Here is a 15,656-nt window from a genome sequence, read left to right on the forward strand (position 1 = left end):
CATCACATGGCATGCCTTACATCCCACTCTCATTTTTCCAGGCCAGGTTTTCAAAACAGTTTGGGGGGATTTCTGTTCCATTTGGCTGGAACCGGGCCATGCCCCACTCAGCAGGCCCATGCTGGTGTCCCTAGGATCCTGCCACATGAGAAACTGGCTCCACTGAGTCTTAACCTACGCTATGCCTCTGGGAGCCACATTTCCCTTTAATAATACCTTGTATCCACAGCTACAGTGGTATGATCCAGGCACACACATGCATGCACATACACAAGCTTTCACACATTGACAGTCCAATGTTATATGTTCCGTGCTTACCCTTTTAACCTAAAGGGCACCAGAAGGAAATGTGCCAAGTTTTCTGAACTCAGGCATCACTGCCGTACCCTTGCCTGAATGCTATAACTAAAATTCCTTTTCAACACCCAGCTGTCCGAGATTTGCTTCAGAATGTGGTTGGCCAAACTTTTAGAATAGCCAACATAAGGTCATCGGCTCTGCTCTCAGGGACTGTAACATAACACTGACTCAATAGCAGACTGGTATCAGCCGCTGCCATCAACTAAATAACATTTAAAAAGCATTAGGTGCTTTTTGGCCATGCCTGCCCTGATTCACTTTGGCATCCCATCAGAGCTGTTATTTGTCTTGGCATCGAGCCTAAATGCCATACTCCCTGTGGCTGGCCTGTGCCAGCTGAGTGTGCTGGTCCTTCTTCCTCTACACTGCCCACCAGCCCGTCCCCTACCCCTGTCCTGTCACGGCCGGGCACAGGAGCCGTAATACTGCAGCGAGTCCAGAGTGACAGAGAGGAGCAGACCACAGCTCCGTATTGCTATGGATCCGAAACTGAGCAGACAGCAGGATTTAAATTGAATTAAGAACGCTGGTTTGTTTAACCCTGCAGTGATGTGCAAATTCCTCTGCAGCATTGCATTATATACTGTCTGAAATAGAGCCATACCCATCCACTTGTGTTCAAATGATAATAACCATCCACAATTTGCATCATGTATTAGTTTTTTAAGACTAAACAAATTGTTTTGCTGATATATAATGTATTAAGCTGATGGAAGATCAAGTTGGCAGAGACACTCCTGCTGTCCCCTGTTGGGAAATAAATGTACCAGTATATTAAATTACCCCTGCCTCTCGTATCCTGCTGTTGCAGCCTGCTTTGATGTATCACTGAGAACGTATTGGTCAAACCTCATTAAAAACTGGCAATGTTTGAAAACAAAAACAAGAAGTAATTGCCCACTCGTGCTTCTTCTCTGTATGCTCCAAATCTTGACAGTGGCGCATAAAAAAAATCTTCCTAGCAGAGCCTGGTACAAATTAATTGCAGCGCTTTTCCGTGATCTCTGCTCTGCTGAAGACATTACATCCTTGACATCGGTGTTGGAGTGCCTTCGTGAGAAGTGAAGGCCCTGTTTTTTTTATTGGTCATTGCTATAAATGAATGCATGGTCAACTTGAGGATAATGCTCAAAGTCGCCACAAGATTGAAAATAGATTGATAGATACTATATTATGGACAGACTCTTTGCTTGCATGGACACCAGCGCCAATGCAGGCAGCCTCCTAGTGCAGGCAGCCTCCTAACAAGCATCCCAGTATGTTCCATTACAGTTGTCCTGCTTGTCTCAGAGAATGGATATAATAAAGCATAGGAACGGTGTTCATCCTGCAGGAATAAATACTAATGCTTGACCTTCCGGAGATTTTGACAGCTACAACTCATCCACAATTGTGTCCCCTGGGTCTCTGTTTAAATGTCTTTATTGTACAGTATTGTCATTTTACAGTTGCTCCCTATAGTTATGTTGCTGGAAATGTATGTGAAATCTGTATGAATACATACATTGTAAGGAGAAACCTGGTATGTATTAACCATCCTTCTATATTGAGTCTCCATTCATAACTTTTATGTATGCGCTTACATAAAAAGAGATGAGTTTCTGAAGACAGAAGAAACAAAGATGTCCTTGTTGTCTCTGGTTGACTTAGGAGGTGTTGCATGAGCATCAGCAATTCTTTATGGTGCTTGTGATCATGTCTGGTGTCTTTCAAATGTGTCAAGTCTGTTTGGGAAAAGCCTGGAGCAGAAGTGGAAATACTGCTCCTATTGTCACTGCTCCAAATAGGGGCCCCGGAGCAGGATGGACCCCAGTGTCCCAAAGGAGCACTCGGCTGGGGTTGACTCACTCCCGGCATGGCCTGCCAGGGGAGCATTAGGGATGTGTTTCCCAGATGATATAGCTTGTTTTGGGGGCTAGTGCTGTAGGCATACAGGGTGCTTTTGTTAGATCCCAGCCTGATGAGCAATAGTGATTATACCACAGCCCGAAGGATTATGATGGTAACCCGTGGCCCTAAGCAAAGAAGGGAGTGATGATTGTTGATGGTATCAGCACATTTGTTACCTTTATCGTCAAGCATACTTTGCAATCAAGAGATGAGATGTTCATATTTTATACAGAATTATTGAAAAACTTGAGCATTGGTCTACTTATAACCACACTTTACCTTTTTATCTCTCATTCCTACTGTTTGAAAAAAAAACACTCAATACATCCCATTGTTGGGTGCCTTGCACTGTTGTATTTTTCTGATAACTTCCTCAACCTTGTTCAATGTCTTGGCCCTAACAATAGGTCTTTATTTCATGTTTGCATTACAGTGTGCAGCAATCACTCAAATATCAATAGAAGCACTGTAGTCATTTTTAAGTATGGACTTCCTATAGCAGCAAATACAGATAAGCAGTCCTGGGTGTGGTGGTGTGTGTGAACTCAAGTAGGGATACTATTTTGCCTTGATTAAAACAAATAAAAAGATTGGACAGTGCAACTATTTTATAGAATGTGATATCTATTCTCAAGTGCTGCCGTAGCATCAGCGAGGTAACCATACCCTGGTCTGTTTGGTAAATGGAGACAAAGAGATGAGGAAAGAAAGAGGCCATAAAGATATCCATCATCCCCCCCGATCACCCTCCCTCCGGGTCTCCATACACACTCGCACACAGGGCTCTAATCCTGCCTCTTAGGAGTGTAAGTGATAGCCTTGTGTAACATTAAAAACAGGTCTGATCTGATGCAACTGGCAAAGTCATTCATGCGGAGAATTTCAGGGTGGGATCCTGATGTTGAAACGGTAAAAAGATTTGGTTTCTCTTTCCTGTCATCTGAGCAGCAGGAGTACGGTACCTTGCCTTTTTTCTATGCTTCCGTCTCTCCCTCCGTTTCTCCCTCTTATCTCTGCCCTCTCTCTCCGTTATCTTCTCTAATTCAATAGAGAAGGGTGCCTTTTCTTTTCCTTTCAACCGTTTATTGGCAGGCCCTGTCTCAAACAGGCGTGGCTCAGTGTCCGCCTGGCTAGCCCAAGGGACACGCCCTCTGCTCTTATCTCTGCCATAAATCCCTCTTAAATCCCCTAATCACAGATTAATGGGACTGTAGATAGGGAGTGCCTTACTGTGCTTGGCCTTTCTTATCACAAACCCATATTCCATATCTTTGCCATTGCTCAGCTGGACATCTGATATGAGGTGTGATGATATGGCTTGTGCTCCTGCAACACTTCACAATCTGTCTTTATGAGATTCTGCGACCTTGAGCATCTTTATGGGGGGAAATTCAACTTTACCACAATATTGCTTATATAATCACATAGGTTGGGATCCTTTGATCTGTAGCGCTGCAGCGAGAAAAGACTGAATGACCCAGCATTGGGAAGTTTGATTAATCATTCAAGGAAGTAGAGACATTATCCTGTCTCCCAACCCCAGGGGACCTCAGTGACAGCAGAGTAAGATAGCCTTACTGTCCTTCCCCCGTGTGAGTTTTCTGAGGTAAGGGGCAATTACCTGGCTCTTTTCCTCCTCCTTACACTCTGCCAAGAAAAAGCTGCGAGAAACCGAAGCACATTTGCTTTTTAAGTGAGGGAAATCACTGGACCTGAACTTATTACTTGAGCTAGGTGATTGTTTTCGTGTGTTTTCTTTTCTTGCCTGCCTCTCTGCTTCCCTCAGTCTTTACGCTGGGAGTGATTAGTACGGAAAATGCAGAACACATGATGTCGCCTGTGGTGTTACATGAGCTTTTAATTGCAAAGGGCATATGTGCTGTTTTTAAGGAAAGACCCTGGCTCTGACAGAGATGACCCTGTCTAGTTGTTTCCTGTCCTGAGGCTGCTCAGAGTCTAGGATGCAGTTGCAGGGTCATCATCTTTGCTTTCAGTCAGAGTAGTTGGGTCGATTGCTGCCTCCCAGACACGTAAGCTTCGTAGCACCAAAGGCAATCATTTATTGCATTTTCTAGTAGTTGACATCTTGGCTATTTAGTCAGACAGTAAATGTTTTTAGTGAAATTCTTACATAAATAACTCATAATGTAATTATGCATATCAAAGGTGCAGTGCTTGTCCATTATGCTATCCTCGCAACTGTGTCACTGACAGTGAGAGAGCTACATATGGATCTGAAATGAAGGATCCTTGGTAAAATAACCTATTATTCCAAATGATTTGGAATAAGTACAAAAAACATGATTTTTAGTACAATTTCCTTATGTTGAATGAGTTTCTTTCAGCACTCCCAAATCCAATAGATAACCACAAGGAGGTCCAGGGCATAATGAGTGTCCTGCTCAGTGGATCACATTATGAGCTATGCATGATCAGTGTCAGTCTATCTTTTAGGAATATGTTTTTCATTGTCAGATTGAGGAAGCAGGCTTATCTCTTGGAATATAGATTCACGGCACATTAGCTCATGTTGCAGGGTGAAAATCAAGTTTAGCCCCAAGACACGGATTAATCCATATAAAGCTGGTAGCCATAATGTTAATATACAATGTATGCCTCGTGATCGAATGGACAGCCGAGTGACCTTGGCTTCTTGAGCACCACCGCAAATCCCAAGATCATGCCCTGTATATCAGTGATTGGATTGTGGGGAACAAGCCTGGATTTTCGAGTGGGAAAATACCCGCAAAGTCTTCATGACTCCTAGGATGCATAAAGATACTTTTTGAGGATATGGGTCAGTCTGGGTCTGGACCCTTGTGGTGTTTGTACATAGGGGTGGGAGAGCATTCCATTCACTGTGCACGTTGTTGCTGATGGGCTCGCATGGTTTGTTGTTCATTACTGGAATTGCTTTTAGCATTGAGCGCAGAGAATTGTAGGTTTTTTGAATCACCTCCTCAGAAGCAAAGGCTCCCTCAAGCATAGTTTAACTGTGTGTGTGTGTGTGTGTGTGTGTGTGTGTGTGTGTGTGTGTGTGTGTGTGTCTGTGTGTGAGATGGAGAATAAATGAGAGAGAAGAGAAAAAGAGTGCTCCAGCAAGTGAGAGGGTTAAGGGAGAAGGAGAATCTTGCCTGGGGCACCAATCGATCAGATCCCTGCAATAGAACTCCCAGCTTCCCTTTGGTGAAGCTGTGTATTGCATTAGCTCATCTCACATTTTCTGTCTGGAAGCAAAGAAGGGGGGGGAGAGGGGGATAGAAAGCAGGAGAGAGGGTGGTTGAAAGCAGCAGAGGAGAGGGAAGGGCAGCGCTTTGAAATAACGGGAGGGTTATACGACTCAAAGCCAAGCGAGAAAGAGACTCTGAACATCTTGGTTCAGCAGTGAAGTGTGCACTCTGCTCCTCTCTTGTTTCTGCCTCAGATTTGGTGCTCTGCCATCTTCTGAAATCATGCACCTGTAGAGGGGGGGTCTCTGTGCTATGACAGAGTAATCCTTTATTCCGCCAGTGTCTTTTTCCCTGGTGAGGGGTAATGGAGCTGAAGGAACTGGGGTCACTCAAAGTGTCTGTGGGGATCAGCACATCAAAGCACACACACACACACACACACACACACACACACACACACACACACACACACACACACACACACACACACACACACACACACACACACACACACAAACAAACACTTAATGAATTCAATCAGGAACATGGAAAGCATAATAGCATTGTGTAACTGATACATTCTCGCACCCACTCAAACGCCCTGGAAACATACACGCCCACTCACACACTTTTTAGAGTCCAATATGGAATGCTGAATTTACAGCATATTTACCTACTTAGCTTCCCTGTAACAGGACACTTTATATTTAATGCTCTGTTTTGCATGTTAATAATGCAGATCTGCTGTAATCATCTACAGTAAACAGGCACAGCTCAAACACCGCACTGCCTGCTGCACAGCTCTCCGCACAGTAGGCCACATCTAAATAGTTAATGGTTCCTCCATAAAATCCCAAACTTCAGACCATTTTTAAATTAGAGGGGCGCTATCTAAATCAGGAAGGGAACGGGGAAAGCAGATAGCAGCGGAGCTCATCAAAGTCCTCTTTAATAAAACATATTAGCCTGCCTTTTCTGGTGTTGAATGGCAATGGTAGTGGTGCAGTCACTGTGGTGATAATGGGCCTGTGAAAGTTAGCATAGCGAGTAGTGTTAGCTCAGCTCTTTGCTTTATTATGCTGCCCGGACCAAAGGGCTTGGCCTCGTTAACATATGATTTGTAGGTTCAAGAGCAAAATGGAGCTAATTAGCTTGGTAGTGGTTCAGGCAGCTCCAGTAACCAGGAAGCAGAGACATGTATTTTGCATACACTTTACTCCACGTCACATAGCAGACTTATTCATTCTTGCTCCAGGCTTGATATGACACTCTCTCAGTCTATTTCTCCATCTGTTTCTGTCTTTATGTTTTACTCTCCAAAGACGTCCTTTTCATATCCTTTGAGTTGCTATAGAATGATATTCAGCATTACACTGATTTCTGTGTGAGGCTTACTGTTTGTGTGGCCACTGAAAAATTAATTATCAACTGATTGGCTTTAGTCTATTCGCTCTAAATACAGTAGTTTTGAATGGCTCATTTTGAATACTGTTTTGTTGTATTGCATCCATTAAATTGTAAACACCATTTAACCTCAAGTGCAGAATATCAATTAATTAATTTCAACTATAGGCTGGCTGAAAACATTTATTTGTGTGTGATGAAAAAAAAACGTTATATTTTTATTTTGTGGCTCATTGGATATACAATTACAGCCGTTCACAACCACTGTACTTTCTTTGTGTTTGTTAAGGATATAAACACAAAAGTGTAAAAAAGTCCACCCTGTCATAGTTTAGGAATAACTTGACAAGACTTGTAATCATGATGTCCTTCATTGGGGTACTGGATTAATTATATGTCATTGACCACATTACACATGCGTAAAGTGATTAATCTTTCCACAGAGCTGTCACTGATTATGCTGACTATAAGTAAAATATATGGCGACCACAAGAAGATGCCTCCTCAGCACCACATTTTTATAGGGTAACGGGGGATGGGTGGAGGGCACAGAGATGAGACATTGTGGCAAGTTCACGGGATGCTGGGTAAATTAATTGCTGGCCTGTGCCTCCAATTAGACCAGACTCTTTTTAATTGGTTCCTGAAAGGGCTCCAAAGGCCTATGTTGGGAGATATGGCAAGTGGGGGGAAAAAACCTGCTCTCATCCTCACACACACATACACATACTATTGTGTGTAGGCACACAACCACCAAGTCCCACCCCTCAGGAATTAACAACAGGAAGGTAATTTGCATGTAAAGCAGGTTTGATAGCCACAGCTGACTGGTCGGAGAGCAACAGTAATGACCTGAGATAGCACTGAGGTGTTAACCCCCTTGGCATTGCTGTTGGCAGCTCTGTCTTTGTTCAATATGTAATCTCTACTCCTTCTTTGTCCCAAAGTTAGACACTGCATCCATATCTTATCTTTTATCTTTTAATTTCCTTTTGCTTTAAAGGTGTGTCATATTCTTGTGTACTGTTGCTTTCTATTTATCCCTTTTTGCTCTTTGATCTGAGAAATGAGTCACATAGCTGGAGCATTGCTAGGGTTTGCTGAAGGAGCTGTAAGTGTAATTAAAGGGTGACTTCTCTCACAAATTGGTAGTTAATTTGCTCTTTATTTGCATTTGCAGTACCTGTTATTGTACCTGAAATAATACAGTCCACTCCTTTCCAAATATATTTTCTGCATTTGGTTAAGGAGCTAAGAAGCATACTTTTTGATCAATATTGAGTCTATATAGGAAGTTTCTCAACAAGTTAAACAGTTTAAAATTGTGTCTGCAGAGCTGAACAGAGAGGCACTATAGGTTTACACAGTCAAACCTTAGAACATAAACCTACATTTGTTTGTACTCTCAATAATTAAATGGAATACTAATCTTGTAGTGTTCAAATATGTATACATATGTGCAAGGTATTCAAATGAGGCTTTCACTGCTAATTACATTAGCCAGAGGAAGGTATAGCTGTCTTTCATAATGTACTTTTGAGTCCACGATAACATGCCTGGTTGCCCTGTGTGCCACATTTTATTATCAAAATAAGGACTTTAAAATCCAATCACGGGTTTAAATGCTGCAAGATGTAAACTTGAACTATTTTCATTTATTTTCAGGATCTCGTCTCCGCCAAGAGGACACCCCACCCCGGATTGTGGAACACCCCTCTGACCTGATTGTCTCCAAAGGGGAGCCCGCCACCCTCAACTGTAAAGCTGAGGGGCGGCCTACCCCGACAGTGGAGTGGTACAAGGATGGAGAGCGGGTGGAAACGGACAGGGACAATCCCCGCTCTCAGCGCATGCTGCTGCCCAGTGGCTCCCTCTTTTTTCTACGCATCGTCCACGGACGACGGAGCAAGCCGGATGAAGGTTCCTATGTCTGTGTTGCCCGCAACTACCTGGGAGAAGCAGCGAGCCACAATGCCTCTCTGGAAGTAGCCAGTAAGTGCAGCATGCCTTCTTGTTTCTTCTTCGCCTCTAGTGTGGGTGTGAATGGAAGAGTTTGGGTTAAGATGCAGCTGAATAGCAGGCTCCAGTTTCCTTCAGTGTTTCTGTGCTCAATGTGTTCATTGAGTTGGATAATCTCTTAGGAGATGGGCAGGATGTGTTTGGCCCAGCGGTCTCTGTAGGCCTGCTGAGCCTTGGGGGAGAAATGGCCTGATCATTCCAGGGTGAGTGCTTCTCTAAAGGTCCCTCTGTAGGTGGTCAAGAGCTACAATGGGAACAAAGCCCTTTTGGTTTGGCCCTGATTCTGCTTTTTGTCAGAGAGATAGATATGAGGTTTTATATCAGAAGGAATGCAATCTTTCATCTGTGTTAAGTCATCTTTTAATGAAGAGCTTTCCCAATCATTTCATTGAAGTATCAGAGGTTCCCTTTATTTCCTGCCACACTCACGCTCACGCAACAACGGGCTAGTGTTGATGTAAAGGGGATTTAAGCATCTTTAGGGTCAACAAGCAGGCTTGGAGACATACTGTATTAATGAGTATATTTGACAGTCCGTGGGTATGCAATGTAGTGAGAGAGAAAAACACTCTTACCATTTAGACTTTCTGTGAGTGTTGACCTGTGTTGACAAATTTGTTCCCATGATTCTTGAAAGGCTGCTTTCGTTGGTGAGGTCAGCTCTTCAGAGAGAGTATCTCTGTGCTCTCTTGACTTGCTGAGAGTGAAGGATGAGGAGGAGAGCTCAGATATCAACCACTCTATTAGCATGCCCAGAGGCTGTCACCAACCCGCTCACTGTAATCTAATCAAGATGGGGGAAGAAAGAAGTATGTGTGTTTGTGTATGTGTTTGTGTGTGTGTGTCTGTTTGTGTGTGTTTAAATGTGTACATGGAGTATGGGAGGTTGCCTCGCTTGGCAGGGACTCCTTGCTATTTGAGGCTAATGGTCTTGGGAATGAGGTGTTGGTCAGACAGAATTAGGCTTTCTTTCTCGTATTTAAGCTGTATTAGAGGGATCTCTTGAGGGTACAGATGTGACAAAGCTGCCCTGCTATTAAGGCTGATTTGTGATATTTTAGTCAAATGCATAAGATACCGTTAGAGGCTACTTGATATTGCGCTGGGTGAGTGGTGGTCCAGATGGTGTCTTGTCCTCATATATTCTGCAATATGTAATACCTGCCAAGCTTGTGCACAACAAATTATTCTGCACAATTTAAATGTAATCATCCTAACTTATTTAGAGGCAAATGAATAACATCAAATATGGAAATAAGAAAGCCTCAAGGGAACTCACGTCTCTGGCACAACATAAGTTTCCACAGGTCAGAAAGCTACAAATATTTCCCCAGAAGTAGATGGTATATAGTGTTTATTTTAGAGGTGGGTTTTCCAAGTAGAAAAACAAGACACTTGGCAGGACCTACGACGACCAGAGTACAAAGTACCATTGGCTCAATCTCAAGTTTGGGCTGCTTGTTTTGTATAAGGTTCAAAAAGACCCATAATGACAAGCTACTGTGCTCCAGCCCTCTCTATCCTTCTCGCTTAGTTGGTGTCTCTGACTCCCCTCTATGCAGCTCATGCCTAACTACATATAATTATGTTGTCGGAGCAACCGGGATGGAACCTTGCCTAAGAAAAAAGGCAGTATAAAATGAAAAAGCCCAGAAACACTCAGTTGTCTTCACAAGGCTTCATTAAAACTCCAGAGAAAATAAACTACAAGCAATACATCTGGCTCTTAAGAGTGTATTATAACGTTTTAGAGCATTTTGAATGTTTTACTGCCATTAAAGATGCTTGTCATACCTTAACTGTTATTCATTGAACAGTGTAGAATGGCTGTTTTACCCAGATGAAGACTGTGTTGATGGAACAACCAGGCTTTTAATTTCCAAAGAAGGAAGTGGTGGTTTTAATTGTGTTTACTTTGACTAGCTCTCCTCCTCTAACGTTTTCACTTTAAACGCTTAAAACACAACATTTTGGAGATGTTATTCTAAGACCCTGGCTTTTACAGTTTCCTCTACTCAACAGCGATTGTTAACATAATCCAAGTTTCATCAAGTCCTGTTTTGCCAGGCTAGGAGAGCTAACCCAGTTTATTTGGTTTATCATTAACCACATGTACAGTACAGCCCACAATCTCTCTATCTGAGCCTCTTAACCCAAAGCCGGGGAAATGCACTCACCACGAATCCTGTTTGCCTTGTGTATTCAAACAGTCTTAAGATAGGATTCTTTCCCTATTATGTGATTGTTTGCTTTGTATTAGAGATGTCAACATAACAAACTTCCTCTATGCTCAATGACTGCCAGTTGATAAATAAGTAAGAGTAAGTCCACATGGAAATGCCACCTAAAAGTAATAGGTCATGAATTATGTTTCCATAACCTATTTATCTTTAGATTTCATTCATGCTTTCACCAAAAGCTGAATACATTGGTAAGAGAATTCTAAAGTATTAGAGAATGTGCTCGCTCCTATTAAGCAATTACCAAGAAAGATATAGCCACAAAATGTGTGTTGTACTGTAATCTCTGTGACGTGTCGCAGTAATTTACCCAGCACAGTGTAAGAGCCCCTGAGAGGCTCTATGAATAGCTTGTTTCCCTTTCCCTGGATGCGGAGATAGTAAAGGGAGGTAATGGACGGCACACTGCTCCACTTGAGCAGGCGATAACCTCAGGGCCCGCTGTCTGGTGGCCTGGCTGACTGCACAGTGCTGACCGCACAGGGTTGGCTGTAGGCCTTATATCCACACACAGACTCCTCTCTCCAGAGGCAAAGTTGACTTTTTACAGCCAATAACAACAGAAGCGAAGGGGTGTTTACTTGAATTTGGCACATTGCATATAACTCTAGTCCACCAAGTGTATCTGAGTATCTAACTGATCTTGATGCTTCTGTGAAATCTCTGTCACCATGTGCAGCCAGCTGGCTTTGCCGAATCTTTGTGGGAGAAGGTCGGGGCATTGGATATGTTGAAGCAGGCAGAGTTCATTGTGACAGATTGGGGGCCATGCTTAAGGGTCATCTACAGAGCGGAGGACAGTTGGCTAGCATGCGCCCGTCTAAAGGCAGCATGGCCACCACCCACGAATATGAAGACCTATTTGTCTTTCTCACAGAAAATCCCTTATACTACATCTCTCGGATCTCAAAGACTGAGGGTCTTCGTGTTTTGTTCTTCAGCACCCCCAACCTCACACCCCTTCTCATTACAGATCTGAGTTTACTCTAATATTTATATTTCCTCCGCCCTCACCCATTTATGCTTTCTACTCTGTTTTATTTCCCCACTGCTACCCACTGAAACAAACCAACCCCATGACTGAAACAGCTCTCCTCACTTCCCCTTGCCACAGTTTTTGTTTATAATAGTGTTTGCCTTTCATTAACTTATTGCAAGAGTGGCGATAACGTGCATAAGCTCTACTCTTGGATACCATGTTTACTCCTGTAACCTTCTTATTTAGCAAATAATAAAGAATGTAAAACTTTAAACGAGACTGAGGTGAAGAGTCAAATAAATTGAGTGAGGTAGAGAAATAGAAGCAAAGAGCAAGAACAGAATAAAAAACGGTGGACAGCCCCAGCAGAAGGAGCAGTGAGTGTGTTGGTGAGCTGCCAGGGGACTGTAGGCAGAGTGTGTTACAGCTCTGTGGCAGTTATTTGTCTCATGGAGGTTCAGAGCAAATTGGTGCAAACGGCACAGCCAGGGTCTGCTTCATGAGCCAACACGCAGCAGCGGCGTGGGCTCACACCATAGACCCTCCTTGGCCTCCTCTCCAATCTGTTTTATGTTAGAATGCAGACCCCTTCCACAGTCTGTGTGTGTGTGTGTGTGAGGATGTCAAAGCTGAACTCTGACTCGCTTAGAAAACTCTTACGAGTGTAAACAGTTTTGTAGTCATGCAATTGGCTTTCAGACAAATCCCTGTACTTTCATTTAATAAATTATGGCTTATTTTAAGTTTATCTTGCTCTGAAGAGTTGTTGTGTGTGTACTGATGCTATCGGCTATTTCAGTTTAATGCTTTTAATCTAGAATTTCAGTACATGGGAAACAACTGGCTACTGTACACTGCCCCCCTCCAGCACATAACTGTCAGCTAAGTCTTTGTGAAACCTCTGCAGGGAAGATATGTTCCACACACGCATTTCAATTAGTCTTCTATTAATCCATATATGCAGAGAGACATTTTTATCATGCATGTTGCGTGTGGTCTGTTGAACCTAGCCAATTTAGCACTTCAGGGTGTTTGCATAAATCAATGCAATCCATGTAATTAGACCTGCATTATTTGCTCTGTTTGGTTTCCACCTAAATGCCATTTTCTGCACAAAAACTGGCATAAGAAAAATGTGTGGACCCTCTGAAAGCGTGCTGTGCTTGTTAGTAACCTGGATGTTAACACTTTGACCATTTTTAAATGTGTGAGACACATACTGGCAGATAGTGGACAACATGATTCACCCAACACTAAAAGAAAAAATGCTCATGTCTCTTTCAGTCATGTAAAATATGTCAAATGTCACACTGATTTGGGATTTTTAGAGCACGGTTTGAGCAAAAAACAAGCATAAAGCCCGCCCACACACAGCCCTCCCCTACCAAAACTAATACTGCTGGCTAGATGCGAGGCCAAGAGCTCAAAATGTTCACGACGGGAAAGAGTGCAGTGTAGAAGCAGATAAGAGCCAGAACAGAACAGCTTTTTACTGGGTTTTAGCTGCTTTGTGTTGTTGCACAGCAACTACTGGCACCAAGCCTATACAGAGCACACATCCTACAGAGTAAGAAATTGTGGTATGAATGGATTGGTTTATATCAGAATGAAGCGTGCGATAAAACAAGTGTGGGTGGTGAGGCAACATTTGCTGAGTTTGGGGGGAATTTGAGGTGTGTGTATGTGTTTGATTCCATCACTACACTGGTTTAGTGAACAATGTCTCGCAGTGTAATGTGAAGGAGTCTGTACATGAGCTAAAGGGGCAGGTGTACAGACATGGGTAAAGGAGCCTGCCCAAAGTCCCATCAATCACTCCATGCTTCACCCATCTCTGACAGCCACTGTGCCGAGGAAGACGAGAGAGACATGGCCTCCAAAAGTCCACCAGAGCCCCTTTCCTTCCTCCTGTCTGTGTGTCTTAGAGAAAACACAGCATAAACACATAATTCAGCACAGTTTGAGAGTTTGAGACTAGGAAATTGAGCCAAGCAAAATATAATATCACGTGATTTCCCATCACCCTGTCTCTGCTCTTATCATTTGCATTATCAGACTGTCACGAGTGGAATTTAGGAAATTGCACCATAAACCTATAAATGCAGAGCCTTGATGAAAGCGGTACTTTTTACTGGTGACATCAAATGTTTCTTTATGGCTTGGGTTGGTCCATTTAGTGTTATAGATATTTGTCTGTTTGATCTATGTCAAGATACAGAATGAAATACGTTTGATCAGTGGCGAACCGTGTCTATCACAACTGGACCTTCTGTAGACACACAGGGTGTTCCAGGGTATTCTCTGAATACCTTGAAGGCCCTGACGGTTCGCCACTGCGATTGATGTGCCAAACAGCACGGTTTCACACTGACTTTCCTTTCCGTTTTTGACTTTTTGGATTTCCTCTGTGCATTCATGTAGTTAATGTTAACAAGTAAGGGAATCCGGACTTATGTGTTCCACTTTAAGCACTTTCCTCTGTTTCTGTAGAGGTTGTAACAGTCCATCAATGTACACACACTGACATTGCCCAGATATCTCGGGAAAGGTCTTTGAAAAAGTAGAGCTACCGAGGGCCTTTCCTAAACTCTTGATCGTCAGAGCGTTTCTTTTGGTCGCCACAGTGACTGCTTATTCATCTCTATGTAATCCTTGCTTCTGGCTATATAGCTCAGAACAGGATCATGGGTTGTAGGCAGTGGCGAACCGTCAGGGCCTTCAAGGTATTCAGAGAATACCCTGGAACACTCAGATAAAACAAACAAAAAATCGATTTAATTATATAAATAAAATGTAAAAAAAAGTATATAAAATGAATAATGAGAATGGTATCTGTGTTGTTGATCTGTAGTATTACAGTGTTACGTTGATGTGCTTGTCCTTCTCGGACCATGCACTACGCATTTCAGTGGTTTTGTGATAGAAAAGAAAGCAACCAATCAGATCTTGTTTTGGGTCTCTGGGTAGAATATCCTTCAAGGTATTCTACATCCTTGATAGAATGCCCTGGCCGTTGCACTGAATGAGAGCGTACGTTTGGACTGACAGTTTGATCAACCAATCATATATTGATTTGTAGCCAATGGGCGTGTTCTTCCAGAGTTTCCCTCGGTTCCAGGGTACTCTAGAACAGTGGTTCTCAAACTTTTTTCAATAATGTACCCCCTTTGAAAAAAAAATTCAGCCAAGTACCTCCTGATCAGCGCAAAAACTATTTGTTAAGGAAAAAAAGCCTATATAAAGAGGTACAGTGCAGCGCTGCACCATCAGTGTCTGATTTATTAAAACAACAACCTTGTAACTGAGAAGCACTTAAATGCTACACTTCAAATGTTTACAATCCATCACTAAATTCATGGCAAACCAATTTTAACATCATGCAATAACACTAAGACGACATTAGTTGCATTGAACTGATCTTTTTAATAAGTTGTACTAACAATGTAGTGAGAAACATGGGCTTGAGATTCACTGAGGATCTTTGTCATTCTGACAGGGAGGCAAACTATAGGTTACTTACGTAACCCCAGTTCTCAGAGTAACATGAAGTGAGATGTCTCACTATGGGATGCGTCTCATCGCGGAGCAAACAGA

At 42.8% G+C, this 15,656-nt stretch overlaps 1 protein-coding gene across 6 annotated transcripts in view; it reads left to right on the forward strand.

Annotated features, from left to right (window-relative positions):
• Positions 1 to 15,656, forward strand: part of robo1 (roundabout, axon guidance receptor, homolog 1 (Drosophila)) — a 254,486-nt gene that overhangs the window by 114,257 nt on the left and 124,573 nt on the right. For all 6 annotated transcript variants that reach the window (XM_034207109.1, XM_034207111.1, XM_034207110.1 and 3 more), the window contains one exon: positions 8,490 to 8,816. In XM_034207109.1, the coding sequence (XP_034063000.1) occupies positions 8,490 to 8,816 (327 nt within the window). The remainder of the gene's footprint in view (positions 1 to 8,489; positions 8,817 to 15,656) is intronic.

The sequence above is a fragment of the Gymnodraco acuticeps genome, unplaced genomic scaffold, assembly GCF_902827175.1.
Source record: "Gymnodraco acuticeps unplaced genomic scaffold, fGymAcu1.1, whole genome shotgun sequence".
Taxonomy (NCBI): Eukaryota; Metazoa; Chordata; class Actinopteri; order Perciformes; family Bathydraconidae; genus Gymnodraco; species Gymnodraco acuticeps.